Raw genomic sequence first — 18,648 nt, forward strand, 5'->3', positions numbered from 1 at the left:
ATTATTAACATATTATCATTATCATTTAAATACACTTCTAAAAATATAAATTTAGTAAAATTAAAAATTTTAATTCGTCAGTGTGATTATTCGACTACACTATGAAGTGAATAAGAAGTTAAAAAAATTTTAATTTTTTAAATTTAAATTAATTTTAATTATAAATGTGTATCTAAAAAATTACCACTTTAAAATTTTAAAATAAGGCTTAATCTCTACATTCAAACTGTGCCCTGCTTCTGGTGAGGTGAGTGAAGTTGATGCCAACTCAACTTTATTAAAATGAAAAAATCTATCACGTTTGAATACGATATATTATTATTATATTAATTATTAATTATTTTATATGCATCTATCAGCGTTCGAAATGCACGATTACTGAACACGTACCCAACAGTATTTGCAATATATACGTACGTCTTATCGAGAAATCAAAAAAAGAGTAAGGGAAAAAAAAAAAAAAGAAAAAACAAGAAGAAAATTGAAGAGATTGCAGTTACAGAAAACAATGTGGAATAGGTAGGGGTTACCGAGAAACCGTAAATCGAGAACTAATGAGTGTGAACTAAGAAATATATATACACAAACATAGCATCCCTATATGGTGGTGGTGACGGTGGTTGTGCCAGTGGTGAAGCTTCGAAAGAGGTAGGAATTAGCCATGAGTAGCGAGAAGAGTAGGTACTACGAGGTTTGCAAGGGCTTCAATGGCCTCGACAAGGTTCTTCTTCGCGATCCCCGTGGAAGCTCCGCCGAGGTCCGATTCCATGCTTCAATCATGCATCGTGCATCATGTTTCATGCACCTTAATCCCTGCATTTTTCTATATTCGGTTTTCATCGCAAACTGCTTGATCTGCATACTTTCTCGGTTTCGTTCTTTGATTCTCGCATTTCGCCTTTGCTATCACTATGATTATTATCGGTTTCTAGAGTACTGATCTCGTCACCTTAATATTTATTTTTTAATTCGTGTTGCAGCTGAAGTTAACTCTGCTCCTTTAGAAGGATTGTTCTAGAACAATTTGATTTAACTTTTGGTGTAGTTTCTTTGCATAGAGCTGCGTGGCTTTGGTGTTTGATTTTGTTTTATTTTATTTTTTATTTTGCTGTTTTCCGCTGTGGATTAAGTAGTCTCGTGTGTATGTTCTGGTATTATTTTGTTCTGATTATGTTTAAATTTCTTTGTTATTGGACTTCAGGTGTACTTATACGGTGGCCATGTGACTTCTTGGAAGAATGACCATGGTGAAGAATTGCTTTTCCTTAGTAGCAAGGTATACTGCAAAACAAGTTTGTAATTTCTGTCTCTGTAATGGTTTGTTTAGCTGATTTCTTTGTGAATTTATGTCAAGATGACGGCGGAATATATATATATATATATATATATATAATATATATATATATATATATATGTATGTATGTATGTATGTATGTATCTCAATTAGGTTGTAAACATCAGCTTGTGATGAGTGTTCTCCTGCATTAAGTTATTCAATTTACTTTAAAAGAATATAGGATGATTAGGATCTATCTAAAAGTATGTTTCAGTCTTGATTTACTCTTGTAATTGTTACTAGGTTAATATGATACGATTGAATGCTCTGACTTTCTACTACTAATATGGTGCTCCCGATTTGATTAATCTTGGTTAAGATATAAAGTTATGATAAGTCACTATATTTTTTTATAAGCTGTTTAGTGCGAAAGAATAGTGAAAATTATGTGACTATGATTTGTCCATGTAAATATATTTTTGAAAATTTTCAACTCCAACAATCAATTTTATAAGCTCTGATACATCTTCTTTTATTGATATTGCAGGCTACTTTTAAGCCTCCCAAGGCAATTCGTGGAGGGATTCCAATATGCTTTCCTCAAGTATGTACTTCTCATGATATTGTTTTTTTTTTCATTTTCCCGAGATTCTTTTGTTGTGATAAGTCTGCTTTCTTTTAATTTAGAGTAAGTAGAAATTGGAGAACAAAGGAGAAAAGAGATGAGATTAGAAGTTGTTAAATAGTTGGTTCTTAAGCTCCTAACTCAAATTGTGAGAAACTCCCCTTAAATACATTGTTAAGATCTATATGAAGTATGATATTTCATAGGCTAGGGGGAGATTGTGTGCTGAAGGAATAGCAAAGCTGTAGACTGAAGTTTTAGCGGTGATCAACAAGTTGCTTATGGAATTAATTTATATTTTATAATGTCTGCCACGAAAAATAGGTCAAGATAATGTGTGAAATTAAACATAGAGAATTACTCTGGAATCATAATATTTTTCTTAGAAAGAAAAAAGTTCTCCTTTTCCTCTCTGGTGTTCGTACATTACTTAGGCTAGTCAAAAGTTGCAGACCCAAATAACCAGGCATCAACAAGAATAATTAACATTCCAGATGAGTCAAGCAGGTTAAAAGAAGGTGACAGTTGCATAAATAATACATGCCCAGCAGCAGCAAAGCAGTAAAATACTCAATTGAACTCGAAATATATTATTTGCACTTGGCTAATAATCCGCAAAAAGTATGCTAGTCACATTATAAGCTTGAGGCTTCTTGATTTCGTTGCTGCCTCCATCACACTAAACCTGCAACCATGTTAGATCCTACTCCTATGTAACACTTGTTCATGTAACTGAAATTTGTAGGTTGTAAATGACCCTTTAGATATTGTATTATTAAAAATTTACAATCATATCCCATGTAACATGTACAAGGATGTTTGCTCTTTGTTTGCAGTTTAGCTGCCATGGTAACCTAGATCGGCATGGATTTGCTAGAAATCGCTTATGGGCCATTGATGACCACCCTCCTCCCTTTCCAACAAATACTTCCAATAAAGCCTTTGTTGATTTGATTCTTAAGCCCTCAGAAGAGGAAATGAAGATTTGGCCTCACAGGTGTATATATAGGGACAAACGTGTCTTTTATTTATGATCTTTTTTTGGAATTCCTGTTTTTAGTCCATATTTTCATGTTTCATTTTATTGTTTGAGTTGTTTTTGTTATAATTCTCATATTTTACGCTTTTCTTTCTGCATGTAGTTTTGAATTCCGTCTTAGGGTAGCTCTAGGACCTGGAGGGTATCTGATGTTGACATCTCGGATTAGGAACACAAACACTGATGGGAAGCCATTTTCATTCACATTTGCTTATCATACATATTTCTTTGTTTCAGATATATGGTAAGAGCTTAGACCATGTTTTGGCTCACTACAATGAGTTTTATATTAATGTGCTCGTCTTTATTTTAAATTGGCCCCTGTTCTCAAATTTTACATTGTTACTTATTGGATTTGGTTGAGAAACAGTTCAAGATCCCCATAGTAAACAAACCAATGGAACTATATTATCTTATCATGTGGGCATAAGCTTGTTTTCTCAACTCAAAATATGAAATTCATTTCCTTTTTTCCCCCACAAATTCATTTCTTTGTTAAGTTTGGCATTTTGTTCTATATCTCTTAGAGAATAAGGAAGTTGTTGCCTTATTCAGTCTTTTTTATTTTGGGTGAATTATATTTGGTCTTTCCTACAACTTAATGGCTGTTCACTGAGTTTTATTTATTCTCATTGTTCAGAAATTTACTTGTAGCCTGTGATTTTGGATTACATTTAAGTATTTAACCGACCAGTTTGCTTGTATTCAGCGAAGTCCGGGTAGAGGGATTAGAGACACTAGATTATCTCGACAACTTGCAGAAAAAGAAACGCTTTACTGAACAGGGGGATGCTTTAACATTTGAATCAGAAGTGAGACTGCTTTATGACATTCATTTAGCCAGTTCGGGTGTACTGTTGTTTCCCATGCATTCATGAGTTCCAAACTGATACATCTCTTTTCTTTATATGATAGGTTGACAAGATGTATCTCAGCACTCCTACAAAGATTGCTATTATTGATCACGAGAAGAAGAGAACATATGTGTTACGTAAAGATGGGCTTCCTGATGCTGGTGATTATAATCTTCTCATGCATTTTAAGTTTGTGCTATTTTTCATCTTCCCAAAGTCTAAGAATATGCATGATCTGAGAATGTTTGCAAGGCAAAGGATGAGAAGAAGAGAGTGGAAGACAGAGCCAGGGTCATCAATTGTTTAGGGATGGGGTTTACGGTTCACAATGAGGCATGAAAGACCTTTTTGTGTGTTGAGGAGTAGAAGAAGAGGCTGGAAGGGGGAGCCAGGCTCCGGGTTGTCCCAAATTGTCTCCTCTGTTCCTTCTTGTTATTATCTTTTCTACACCTTTTTCATGGGCTAGGCATTTGCATAGCCCACTATATATATTTGCTTTTATATATTCTGGAATCAGTTTCACTACTGACTGTTACCTTAATCCCTTTTATCATTGATTATTGATTATTGCAGTGGTGTGGAATCCTTGGGATAAAAAAGCAAAGGCTATGGCTGATTTTGGTGATAATGAGTATAAGCATATGGTTTGTGTAGAGGCTGCTGCTATTGAAAAACCTATCACTTTGAAACCTGGCGAAGAATGGAAAGGAAGACTAGAGCTTTCAATTGTTTCTTCTAGTTATTGTAGCGGGCAGCTTGATCCCCGAAGAGTTCTTCAATGCAGCTGAAAGATCATTGTGTCTATGTCCTCTACTGGTAATAAGTAATAACTGCAGATTCAATTATTTCTTTCAGCTCTGCATTTTGATCATTGGTTTATTCTTCAGGTAACTCGTGGCCAAGATGAATGATGAAAGGGAAGTGTTTCTATAGTAGCAAATTCCCCACTTTCATTTTCTATTTATACCTTCAAGTTGGACCGGCTGAAATCATGTTCCGACGTGGTTTTTGTTAAATGATATTTTGATACAATGGATGACCAGTTTGATATTGATCAATATCAAATTAACGCATGGTAGGCCACCGTTATGGGAAAAGGAAATTACAGTGCACGATTCTGTAGATGTTCAGGTTGGATAGAATGGCCCGGATCAGAGGGTTTATCTTTGGGTCCACAGCTGTTGGGGTTCTGAAAAGTTACTTCTACATGAGGATTAAACAATATATGCTTTATAGGGGGGTCTTATTTCGGATCTTTTTACTTGTATGCCATAAGTTGCTGGGATAATCTACATGTTGAAATCATAAACCAAGATTACCATGAAACATACTGTTATCGCAGTGATTCAATATACAAAATTAATTTTTTAATTAAAATTTAGTTTTCTATTTTACTCTATTGTTCACATTGATTAAATTTGTCATTGTTTTCCTATACTTTTTTCGGTATTATTGTTATTAGTTCCTCATTCGCACGGCTTTCTCTCTCGTGGCTTTCTCTCTCATTAGAGAATGTTATACATATGCTTTGGTTCGACTAAAGAAATGGTTTATATATTTAAGATAATTTTGTATTTACAAAATACTGTCTCAATTCATCTTTGGGATGAGATATGGTTCTATTCGGTCAAGCAGCCTCACTTCTGTGATTCTGTTCCTTTTTTTTTTTCATCGACAGGCAGGATTGGTTGAATTTAATTCTAAGGTTCCTTATTCTAGTTGTAAAGCGGAACGAAGAAGGTCAAGGTCAAAAGCTGGGAACAAGCTATGCATATGGTGAAGAGGAACACTCTCAAAGCCATATAACTAATACTCATTACTCTCTCTGCCACTTGCGTTTTTGTCAACTTTCTCATATACGCACGCAAAAGCCTATGCCTGTTGCATTGCATGTTTGAAATCGATGACTTTCTTTCTTTTATTTCTCATATAACCAAATTGGATACTATATATAATATATAATTTTTTAAAGAAGCTTGATTGAATCAGATAGATCGATTGAGGAGCTGGTCTCGCGCATATAATTATGACTGCATTTAATAATAATATTATATTATATTCAACTTAATTATAATCGGTGAATCAAACTACTATAATTTTGAATATAATTTTTTTAAAAAATTTTGAGTCAGCTGTCTTATCTGATCCAGAGGTGTTACAAACTAACCAAAAATTAGTTATCGTGTTCAATGGTAAGCCCAGTAGATACTCTGTTGTGGAGAAAAAATAACTACTTCAAAAGCTATAACATGGATTTTTTCTAAATTTGAACTGAACAGTACAATAGATGATATATCATTCGTTGTAAAGGATATTAGGGCTGCGAGTTTTCTTTAGTCAGTGTTACAGACACGTTAGAGAAATATTAGAGATTTATTAAAAGAAAAAGTATAGTATGGGAGATGTTTATTTTATAATTCAATAGTCCATTGTCTCTCTAGCAGAATCCTTATTAAAATTTATTATTTAATAAATTAAAAAATTAGACTAAAAGAATTAAATTAATAATTAAATAATAATAAAAAATAAATTTTAATAATTTTTTAATATTTTTTATTAAAAAAATCTCTTACTTTTATATAAATATATTGGTGTACACAAAAATTAACCACTAGTAACGATCAAAGCGAGTAATAAAAAATTAAAATAATCTCTAAATAAGTATAGAGAGATTATGTTATTTGAATTATAGTTTGTTGGTAAAATAAAATGAGTTATTGATTTATATTAAAACTGTGTACATATAAAAATATAAAAATACATAATGACTGATATTAACGTGTGGTTTCTGCCATGTATCCACTCATTTCTAGAAAATCTATTTTCTATGACCACAAATTAAGAAGAAAAAAAGAAGTGTTGTCCAAAGAGAGGCTTGGGATAGGAGTATATCTGCCTTGCATAGGGGTAGTTAGAACTTAGGAGTTAGGAGAGATGAGTGGAGTCACAGTGACAGGTGAGATGGTGGTAACATGCATTTGAGTTGGCTAATACTTCCAAGCATGAGATTCCTTAACCATATGATCCGTAAAAACTTATCTGTTAACACATTTCAAAATTTCGTTGTCTCTTCTTTTTATGTGTTGACTGTTTCACTTTAAATAGTTTAATTGTTATAATAAAATCTCAAAACCTTTTTTTTAGAAAAAGTAATTATTTTGCCATCACGTATGTATAGTTTATCTGATTGTCTGCGCTCATGCTGTCAATTAGTTAACCCATAATATTAAAAGGGATTATGGATGCGCATGATTTTTTATACTTTATATGTAAATTATACATGTAACAAAAAGGTTGATAGTTAATATAATAATAAGAAGAAGAATTGAAAACAACGACGTTAGTGTACACGAATTGCCATTCAAAATTTCAAATTCTTGACAACTAAGCTGTTAGTAACTATATTTTACCAAAAATACTATATGTATCACTAAATTAATTATTATATTTATATATTATACATATTGATGTTATTATTTTTCAATTAAATGTAATAGAATAATAACAATTTTTTTATAAAATATTAAATATATATTTTTATATGCAATGATTGATTTTGATATGTACATAGTTCATAATTTAGATAACATTTTTTCTTGGTCAGCTCATGAAACTAAAGTTCCTTTCGTTATCTGAACATGCTTGTGCATGTTCGTGCATACCTACCATCTCTTATATATTCTCATTTTCTATCAATACTATTTATTATTCATAATTCATAAATATTTTATATATGCATATAGTATAGTAAACTCTCTGGCATCAAACTATTATTCACAAAGTTGTTTAGATGCTTCACGCAACTTATTATAGACCACATAGACATTATTTATATTGGCTTATTGGCGTTAATGTCGCTTCAATCATCCTTTATTTTCCTCATATAGATATAGCCAATAGCCATATATACTTGTATCCCGGGCCAGACTGTCACACAGTAACACACATTTGTTCTTATTCTCATCATTCATCAATCATTCTCCAATTAATCATATTATCTTATCTATCTCCCTCTCAATTTTGTCACTAATATATCATGTTAACTATAGGGAGCATACCCACATACATATGTCTTAATTAATCATTAGACAAAGCTTGAATAATTCCACACGTAATGTGTTTGAATTCCACATCTTATACAATAATAATGATAAACAAATAACTAAATGGTATAAATTTAACTTATTATTAATATATAAGAATAAATACAGATAATACGGTCATAAAGAAAAAAAAATGTAAAAATTCAGTTACAGTTTGATTTTTTTTTATCAAAAATATGAAAGCTCAAAATTAAAATTTTTTAGGTGAATATAAAAAGACTATGTCATTTGAATTATAATGTGTTAATAACTCAGGTATAGTTAATTTCATATAAAACTGATAATTGAAAATTATTAAATAATAATTTAGTTAAATCTATCAAATTATTTAACGATTCTGTTATCGATTTCACATTAAATTAACTGACTTAAATTCTCGAAATATAAGATATAGCAATATCTGTCTTGTGTAACTGTCAAATGTGTTTAGCAACTATATATAAGTGCATATAACAAGGGTGGAAACAACATAGATACACACATCAGAACACATAAGAAGCAAAACAAAAACATAAGAGAGTGATGGGAGGTTGTAATAGAATAATTGTATTGTTGTCATTGCTTCTTGTGGCAGCAGTTTCCAGAAGCTCAGCTCAACCACTGAGGCGTAACTTCTACAGCCAAACATGCCCCAATGTTGAGCAGTTGGTCCGCTCCGCCGTCGCGAATAAGTTCCAGCAAACCTTTGTTACTGCTCCGGCCACCCTTAGACTCTTCTTCCATGATTGCCTTGTCAGGGTATGCAAAATATATATACAAATAAAGTGTACTACTTACGGTCATGAAACCACTAGTCTAAAATTAAACAACACGAATGGTTGTATCTTTAATACTTATATATATACACTATATTTGTTTATGGACATACATACAGGGTTGTGATGCATCGATTTTGATACAATCTCCAAATAACAAAGCAGAGAAAGACCATCCAGATGATATATCACTAGCTGGTGATGGATTTGACACAGTGGTTAAAGCCAAGGCTGCAGTTGATAGCAACCCTCAGTGCCGTAACAAAGTGTCTTGTGCTGATATTCTTGCTCTTGCTACTAGGGATGTTGTCAACTTGGCAGGGGGTCCATTTTACAATGTGGAATTGGGAAGGCGTGATGGAAGAATCTCTACCATAGCCAGTGTTCAACGCCATCTTCCTCATCCTGAAAACAATTTGGATCAGCTCACTTCCTTCTTTACCTCTAATGGCCTCTCTCAGACTGATTTGGTTGCATTGTCAGGTACGTCATTTTTTCTTACACTTTTCGTTTCCACATAAATCAGCCACGAAATCAGTTATGTTTTATGTATAAATATATGTATTGTTATTATGTGATAACAGAGTAATCTTTATAAAATGCTAAATATGTATATACAGTGTTTATGAAAATATATTTATTAAAATATTATTACTGTTATTAATAGTTGAGAATTAAGTTAGTGATGACTAGTAGATAATAGATAGATATTTATGAGATTAGTTAAAAATATCTTTATAAATAGCATAGCTCTTGTGTCATGTAACAATAATTTTAATACAACAATTTTATATAATATTATCTTTTTATTTATTCTGATCTTATCCCAGAAATTTAACAATATTAATTATCTTTGACATCATTATATTATATGTATGATTAAAATGTGATTTTTTTGAGAATATTAGGAGCACATACAATTGGATTCTCTCACTGTGGGAAGTTCTCAAATAGGATATACAATTTCAGCCCAAGAAACAGAATTGACCCATCATTGAATCTACAATATGCATTCCAGCTTAGACAAATGTGTCCACTGAAAGTTGATCCAAGAATTGCCATAAACATGGACCCAGTCACACCCCAAAAGTTTGACAACCAATACTTCAAGAACTTGCAGCAAGGAAAGGGTCTCTTCACCTCTGATCAGGTGCTCTTCACAGATCCAAGGACTAAGTCAACGGTCAACTTGTTTGCATCAAATGAAGCAGTATTTAACAATGCCTTTATTAATGCCATCACTAAGTTGGGTAGGGTTGGTGTCTTAACTGGTAATCAAGGTGAAATTAGGATTGATTGCACCAGGCCCAACTAAACAAATCAAATCTAGTAGTACTTTCTTTTTTGATGTTGTATGTAACTATTTATTTGTTGATTCCTTTTTCCATTAATAAATGCTGTCATGGCATCATCATCATTCCTTAATTGCAACATACTGATGAGTCTGTTATGTAAACGAAGCTATTCTATATTTATAACTTTTTATTTAAATAAAATCATTGGCATCTAATCTAATTGTTATTACTAAAAATATGATAAATTTAACTCAATTTATAGAGATCACATAAAAAGAGTAGGAATCTTCAAAAAAAAAAAAAACACTTCACTCTCGAAACTCAAATTCGTGGACCCAATTGGGATTTTGTTAACCCAAGATTTACAGCATATTGTTGGGCCTTTCAATTTTATTGATACATCAAAAAATAATTGGGTCTTTTAATGGCAGGGGCTGCTCATCTATTAGCAAAATGCAAAGTTTGCAACACAAATTCCAACTTGAGTTGATAGAGTTAATAGGCTCACTTCTTCGCTTAATTAAATGTTAAAAGTTCGAATTCATTTTTATATATGAAACAATTCATTTTGAAGGTTTTAGAAGGTTTTGAGAAGGGGAGGTTGAATCTATGACATTCGTTCATTTTGATCTATTAAACCTTAAAACATAGTTATGTATCCTGGTTTAGTTGCCTTGTGCAATGCAACTTATATTCAGTCTCTATTACAATATTGATAGAATTTTCACTATATTTTAAGTATTACATACATAAATTCTCTAAGACTCAACATAATTCTATCTGAGACACATCAAACTTCACAATAAACTTGATTTGATTATATACCTACCTAAACTAAACACACTAAATACTTACCCAACTTAACAAGAAATACCTTACAGGTACTTGATACAACACAAAAATAGAACAAAAAAAAAAATCTGAAATCACTCTTAACTTTTTTTTCAAATGTATCACTCGACTTTTTTTTTTTATCAATGTCTCACTTTCTTGCCTTTTACCTTAGACAGAAAACAAAGAAAGATATACATTGAAATAGAAAATACAAATAGTAAAACATGAAGAAAATTGTGATTCACAGTCCTGACTCTATGTACTGAACCCAACAACTGAACTCAATATGTTGTTCTTCATCTTGGTAGAGTGCTCCCTTTAGTGTAGGTGCAATGTTTTCAAGATTTCAAACTCTAATAGTGAGATTACACACTTTGCTCTCTTTCGAATTCTCTCTTCTTTGTTCAACAATGAGAATTATTTTTTCTTTTGTATTTTGTTCTGATCTACAGATAGGATTCCTTCAAAATCAATTTCTTGATCCTTAGGCTAACTGGGATTCTCCCTTATCTTTCTTTAATCAACCTCAAAAATTAAGAATTTTGAATTAGGACTTAGCACTATCGCAAATACCGTAGTAGCACCAACAACTTTTTCAATGAGCTTAGCAAAATTCAAATCATTATATTTGTACTTTTGCTCTAAATAACATTTTCAACTATTGATATACAATAAAGGTATTCAACCACCACTTTTTTATTTTTTTTTTAAATAGTGTTACAAATAGTAAGAGAATATGTGAACTTGTATGCAAATAAAAACAAATTACCTATAACCTTTGAACTTACTTAACATGCTTTTGATTAAGCTGATTTGACATTGACTTTCTTGGAATATTTTCCCTTTTCCTTCTTCTTTAATATTTAGGTTCGAAGATGAAGCTCTTTCTCTCTACTGTTTACTCGAAGTAAACTTGTGAAGCATAACTTAAGTTAGCTTCTCTTTTGCTTGATTGGTATTGAGCTTGGTTTAGATTTCAATTAACATTCAGCTGCCTTGAGATTACTTTGCTTTATTGGGTTGGGCTGCAACAAAAACAACTTTAAACTTGCATATTTGAACCAATTAGTGTTTTTGTTCATGGTCATCTTTACAAGAGCATTAGGTTAAAACAATAATAATTAGTAACTAGCGATCTATATTCAGAGAGAAGGGGGTAGGTGTTTTATAAAGTATAAACTATCCATTTTATTGGAATAAAGTAGAAACTAATTAATTATCTGCTAGGAATATCTGAATGAATGAACCACACAAATTTGTTGTGGTCCATGTAGAGTTAAACATGATACAAACAAATGATGATGAGTTATATATATATATATATGAAACTGGTATTGAATCTTTAATTTAAGCCTTGAGAAAGCCAATGTGGTCCCTTATTCCTTCCTTGTGTTTGTGTAAATGTCACAGTGGTACTGCTCAGAGGAGTGGTGGGGTCATTGCATTCTCCTACTATTCTACTTTTCCCATTTGGTGATGAGTCTTGTGAGCATGCTAAATGAGCCACATGATCATGTTTCTTAACATGGCTACTACTACTACTACTACCTCCTATACTTAGTGTCAAATCCACTTCCATTTCTTCATTATCACAACCACCATGGTTGCTAGGACCTGCCTCACCTCCCATAAATACTTCTTCCTCACAAGCAGGCCTTTCAAGATCAAAACCTCTACTTGAGCCTGCAGCTTCCTCTCTCATCAAATTTTGATGAACATGGAAATCTAGTCCATATGAGGCTTGTGCCACTAGATGTTGTTGTTGTTCAATGAAATGAGGATGCCTTTCATCTATGCCATTTAATAATGGAGTTAGAAGTTTCTGTTGTCTTATTTCCTTTCTGAGCTCATCCATCAGCATCTTTTGCACACTGTACAGCCTGTGCAGTTCTCTTACCTGCAAAATCCAGATTCTCTTGCTGATCAATGATCATCATGTCCTTTCTAAGACAACAAATGGAAGTGTAATATGAGTACTGAATATGATACAATACAGATGTAACAATATTTGAAGTAGATATGCATAAGGTACACATACATAAGTGCACATAGATTAAGAAGTTTCATAAAAAAGGTTGATCATGACAATTTTCTCATATGGCTATAGATATATAAGACTTTTGACCCTATGGATTTCATGTGATGTAATATTTGTTAAGATGAGTAGTTCAATAATCATATCACATGTATTTTTGAGTATATATATATAGATAGATAGATAGATACATACCTGCTGTTTGAAGATGGCCTCATGCATCTGCATTGTCCTTTTGATGTATTCAATGTTGTTTCTTTCAAGCATCCTATCCATTATTGGATCTTGCACTTTGGAACTGATTCTAGTCTTGATGAGAAGGTTATAATTGGTCAGCACTTTGTTCTGATAATGCTCCCAGACATCCACTCCACCCACTCTCAACTTGTTGCTGTCTAATGATGTTGCTAGAAGATTTACTGAATATTCAACTTTGGTTCCCATGCCTGAAAAGAAACATGAAGTAAGTTCATTTTAAACTTTGTTCAATGCTGCTTTTGCCATACTTCAACATAACAATTGGAAAACTGTAAACTCATGTTTTATATAGGAATTGTTGAGAGCTAAATTACCCCAATCAAATTGCAGTATGATCAGCCATAGTATACTTCATATATGCTGACATTATCATGAAACATAGATTCTGCGACTTCCCTTTTTGGTGCAGAGATGCATACCATATAAAGGGAGCAGATTCTATCTTTTTTTTCATGAGATAACTTGTCAAAACAGGGCCTTCCACTTTACTAACCAAAAGTAGGAGTATATATATATATATATATATATAGAGAGAGAGAGAGAGAGAGAGAGAGAGAGAAAGGGGGACCAAAAGAATTTGCATTGAAAATGTTCAAAGTGTGTAATCATACATTGCCGGGACACTAAAGCAGCATGAATATGAACACATTAGATGTAGGCAACAGTGAGAACAATTAAAGTGGGGGTCTGTGATTGTGTGATGGAAGCACCATTACATCTTTAGAGGCTCTCTTTGGTAAATGTCTCAAAACAAATTATAAAAACACTGATAAAAGAGACGAAAAAAATCTGTCTTAAGAAGAGACATTCTGTTTGTTTATATATGTCTTTAAATAAATTTGTATATTCTACTGTTTTCTACATGCCTATCTATGCCTCAGAAAAGTGATCACTTCACCATGGTTTTCTTTTACAAAAGCTACTATGCTCTTTTGAGCTACTCTAAAGACAACTGAACTTTACATCTGGTAATGCTAAAATAGGGACTTAAGAATTCAACAAGATTTGAGGATCACAACATCTATCACACACACAAAGACACTGGGGAGTTTACATGTCAAGAATACATGTGCAAGCAAGTCAACTTTTATTTTCCTTTTATGTTACTCTTGAAACTTTTGATGTGTCACTGTGGATGGATGTTTGACAATTGATAATTATCATTTCCTTATCAAATAAAACTACCATATATGAAAAACATAAGGAGCATTAAATCAAACTGCAGAATCTTCTTTCAAGCCATATATATATGTTATGGACTACTATGAAGAAAAGTAAAAGATCAGAAACTGTTCTCATTAGGATATATGTCATATCATAATATGCCTTAACTAAAAAACAATGAAAATAAAGCCATATATATTTGTATTATGGACTATGTATACCTGTAATAAGAAGTAGCAAAATTGCAGCTTTCTCTGATGAAGAAGGTCATTGAACATCTTCCTCCTTCATGCCATCATTTTAAGCCATGAATCAGCCTTAAGAGTAGTTGAAGCAGTATATTCTGTCATAATTACTATCCTTGAATCTTGTTTGAGACAAAGGAGAGATCAAAAGGTATTATAGCTCATAGACAACAAGCTAAGAAATCTCTCTTTCTATCTATCTGTCTGTCTATCTATCTTTCTATCTATCTATCTATATCTCTCTATAAGCACATGTAATAACCAATCAAGAATAAACATTCATTCAACCCTTCACTATGAAACAAAACAAGCTCAGATTTAAAAATGTAACAATAATTCAGGTTATGACAGGCTGTGATGAGAAGAGGAAGCTAAGCAAGATTCAAAAAAAAAAAAAAAAACTAAAATGGAGTAGTAGAGCAATGTGTCTGTATAAGTTTGAGTAAGAGTGTGATATTGAGAGAGAGAGAGAGAAAAAGAGAGAGAGAGGTGTGTGTGATGATATAATAGAATATGTATGAATGATAATAATATAATAATATTAGTGTAGTTGTAACATTTACTTTAGTTGATTGAATATTGTGGTTCATCAATCAGTGTAATGTGGGAAATGAATTGAATTGAAAGGATAGAAAGGAAAGGGGACCACAGAAAGAAAGGGTTGTATAATAAAAACAAGTGACAGTCCTAAGCATGAGCCAATGTATGGTAGGGCATGGCAGTGCAGTGCAATGAACAAGATATTCCAGACAAACCCCTTAGCTTCTTATAATCATCATCATCATTCATCATATAATGCATCATCTATCACCAATCAAAATTAGTGCTTGCTTCTTCACTACACATTTGTTTTTACAACTTGATTACATTTATATTATTCTTTCCGTACATGCACAACAACAATAAAATATCAACTTATCTGTATGTTGGTGTTGGAGAAGATTTCATCAGAATGCCAATTTTAGGTGTATGTTGTTATTATTTGGATTCCATGTGAATTTCCCTTGCCAGCCATGGAACTTTGCTAGGATTTCAAGCTGTGATAGTGACTCATTCCAACCTTATAGATTGTGTGTATACACATGCACTCACAATTATGCTGCATAATAATATATTATTCATATAATACAGTAACAAAATATCTGCAAAATCATAATTAAAATATAAATAAGTATTATATTAAAACATGTCAATCTATTTAACGATTTTTAACTATCATTTTCATAAATAATATTATGAGGGTAAAATCCAAAACTAAAATATCTTGGGGGGTGGTGTGGTGGACATGAAAAGTTGTCAAAATCAAAATTAAAGATAGAAATTAATATATCCTCCAACTTCGGTTGTAAAGGGAGTTTAATTTGTTCTCTCATCTGTCACGGTTTATTCTCTCTCACTATTTATAACCACAAATAATTCAAGTTGTAAGATCCTACATACATGTGCGTGCGAAACACCAAAGTTTAATGCTCAACATTATTCCTACACATAACTCATCTTATTCAATATGTTCTCATTGAACTACCTACCTAATGGCCTACACATAAATCACCATTTTACACCGCACAAATGTATATATTAACCCCAGCTTGTGCTGCCATTTTTCTTTATATAATATATATGAATGAATCAATGACATGGCTTCATACATATGCTTCAACTTCAACTTGCAGTAGTTTCTTCAAAATTTGGGTCACTCAAGGCACGCGTTGTACCCTTTCAAAGGCACAAGCCGTAACAAAGTAGACCCACCCTTCCGCACTCAATCCTACTATGCCTTTTCAATTTACTTTCATCCTAAAAAAATAAATAGATAAATAAAAATTCGCATGCAGTTGTCTCTATTTAAAGTTGAGATTTAAAAATTATTAGAGGTAGAAACTTACTTTATGTGAAATTGATACCTAAAAATCGTTAGATAATTTGATTGATTTGACTAAATTTTTATTTAACGACTCTTAGATATCAAGTTCACGTGAAGTCTAACTTCACCTGAATTTTCACCATTATTAGATGATTTGATCATTAGTTGTTTCCATGTGAGTATTTAATATCAAAATTAAATTCATATTTTTTAGCGTTAATTAAATAAATTTAAAATTTAAAAAATATTAAAAATAAATTATTTTTATAACCAAATTTTTTTAATTAACTTTTATTATATTAATAAACTATTAAACTAATTTAGCTAAATTTAATTATTAAAATAATTTGATCATATTACATCACCATAAAATTTACTTAAAATTTGATCTTTTTAATAATAAAATAAATGTACAAAATATTGATTCTTCATCTTGTTTCTATTTTCACTCTCTACACTTGAATAGTAGACAGTAGTCTTGTTAAATAGTGAAATATAGTACATATATATATAGTAGTACCGACACTCCCTTTACTTATCAAATAACCATCAATGAAACCTAAAACATATTCTTTTCCCATAATAAATCCAAGGAGCTAGTGGTTGATACTTTATATTATATATATGTAATGTGTATACATTGACACATTAATTAACCTATTCTCATCTTTCCCCCTAATAATTAAAAATAGTGCCACACATTCAGATTTTTTATGAACTAAGTATAATTAAGTTAAAAAATAAAATTTAAAATAATATTAATTATAATTAATTTTTGTTATATTAGATTAATTTAATTAAATTTAATTAATAAAAATATTTAAATGTATAGTATTATTTAATAATTAATTTCTATATTTTTGTCTTGTTGTTTGATTTTCTTGGCTTCTATCTGTATTAGTTAATATTTTTTAAACTACTTCAGGTCATGTCATGTTTCCGTAAATAACTTAAATCTCAATTAATGGACTTTGTCTGTCTTATACTCTTATTAATTATTTGGAACCTCCGTCTTCTAAAGTCTAATCTAATGGGTGAAAATGTTTTTCAAAAAACAAAAAAAATAGAAAAAAATAAATAAATTCTAACTTTTTAATTTAAAGAGACGAATACATATAAATTTTTAATTAATTAAAAATATAAAAAAAATTTAATTTTTTAAAATATAAAATATTTAAATTTTTTCATTCAAAATATATAAAAAAAAATTATTTTAAAAAAAAACTTAAATATTTTATATTTTTAATTAATTAATAATTTATTTATTTTTGAGATAAAAAATGAGAATCTATTTATCGGTTACTCTGAAAATATAACTTAATTAAAAGATGCACAGTATCGATCTGATAACAGTCCCATGATAATAAATAAATGTACAATTGGATCTTATCAGCAACACAGGCACTTGTTTTTTATTTTTCATCTTCACGATCAAGATGGGTCCAACCGTATATTAAAATAAAAGAAAATTACTTGAAATGTGATTGGTGCCTTGGAATGTGTTGCTTTAGTTTCAATGTTTGATGAACAAATGGTTGGCACATTTAAGTGGTGTCATGATCCATGGATTCATAAGAAAGTCACATCCTCACTCAATCACATGTATGTTTGCAAAAGGCTTGTTGATAAGATTATTTGGAATGACAAGAATAATGGTTGTGCCTCTTATGGGGTCCAATAATTCTTGTAGTGACACTTGTCACTCACCTAACCATACAATATCTTCTTAGTACTTCTACTACTAGTAGTAGTACCAATATTCCATCTTGTGTACAATAATATATGAGATTGATTAATGTGAATCTGTGATGGGTGTATTTATGTTTTAACAAGATATATCAAGTTAGAATGTGAAGTGAAAAAAAAAAGGGTAAAGGGTAAAATATGATTTTGGTTATTAAGATATAGATTGAATTTTTTTAATATTTTTTTACATATAAAATTATTCTTAAAATTTAATTTGGTTTTAAAATCGTTTTTACCTTAAAGACCAAAATTATATAGAGGTGGTGTGGCGAGAGCGAAAGTAGAAGCAGAGGTGAATCGTAGATAGCTTTTTCTTCTTTTTATTCTTCTTTCTTTTTCTTCTCTTCCTCCTTTACAGGAGTAGAAACACTATTTTTTTATTTTTTTAAAATTTTATAATTTTTTGTTATGAGTAATTTGATCCAAAATTTTAATATTTAAATAAAAATAATAATTTTAAAACTTGATTTTAAATTTTAGGGACGATTTTGTATGTAAAAAAATTATTTGAAACAAAAAAATTTTTGACCTATACTTTAGAGATCAAAATCATAC

The 18,648-nt window shown here is 31.1% G+C and overlaps 3 protein-coding genes across 7 annotated transcripts; 2 read left to right on the forward strand and 1 right to left on the reverse strand.

The window, feature by feature from the left end:
• The first annotated feature begins 453 nt into the window (after nt 1–453).
• Nucleotides 454–5,134, forward strand: LOC130942122 (putative glucose-6-phosphate 1-epimerase). 5 transcript variants are annotated; one of them, XM_057870851.1, is made up of 9 exons: nt 454–757; nt 1,202–1,276; nt 1,824–1,880; nt 2,738–2,898; nt 3,044–3,184; nt 3,650–3,752; nt 3,856–3,955; nt 4,368–4,610; nt 4,682–5,134. In XM_057870851.1, the coding sequence occupies exons 1-8, from the start codon at nt 662–664 to the stop codon at nt 4,580–4,582; spliced, it is 948 nt and encodes a 315-aa protein (XP_057726834.1). In that variant the 5' UTR covers nt 454–661; the 3' UTR covers nt 4,583–4,610; nt 4,682–5,134. The 5 variants fall into 5 exon arrangements, 3 of the variants coding, with proteins under 3 accessions (XP_057726834.1, XP_057726975.1, XP_057726982.1); XR_009070841.1 differs by lacking the exon at nt 4,682–5,134 and having other exon boundaries at nt 3,856–4,225; nt 4,368–4,579; XR_009070836.1 differs by lacking the exon at nt 4,682–5,134 and having other exon boundaries at nt 3,856–4,193; nt 4,368–4,493.
• Nucleotides 5,135–8,365: 3,231 nt separating this feature from the next.
• LOC130971969 (peroxidase 16-like) lies at nt 8,366–10,127 on the forward strand. The gene is made up of 3 exons (XM_057897143.1): nt 8,366–8,635; nt 8,772–9,135; nt 9,561–10,127. The coding sequence occupies exons 1-3, from the start codon at nt 8,420–8,422 to the stop codon at nt 9,965–9,967; spliced, it is 987 nt and encodes a 328-aa protein (XP_057753126.1). The 5' UTR covers nt 8,366–8,419; the 3' UTR covers nt 9,968–10,127.
• A 1,839-nt stretch (nt 10,128–11,966) lies between these two features.
• Nucleotides 11,967–14,992, reverse strand: LOC130962706 (uncharacterized). Its single transcript, XM_057888884.1, has 3 exons — nt 14,460–14,992; nt 13,012–13,262; nt 11,967–12,678 (listed from the first exon to the last, which is right to left on the reverse strand). Exons 2-3 carry the CDS (start codon nt 13,258–13,260, stop codon nt 12,124–12,126), a joined length of 804 nt encoding a protein of 267 aa, XP_057744867.1. The 5' UTR covers nt 13,261–13,262; nt 14,460–14,992; the 3' UTR covers nt 11,967–12,123.
• Between the last annotated feature and the right edge of the window lie 3,656 nt (nt 14,993–18,648).

This window comes from Arachis stenosperma, chromosome 1 (genome assembly GCF_014773155.1).
Source record: "Arachis stenosperma cultivar V10309 chromosome 1, arast.V10309.gnm1.PFL2, whole genome shotgun sequence".
Taxonomy (NCBI): domain Eukaryota; kingdom Viridiplantae; phylum Streptophyta; class Magnoliopsida; order Fabales; family Fabaceae; genus Arachis; species Arachis stenosperma.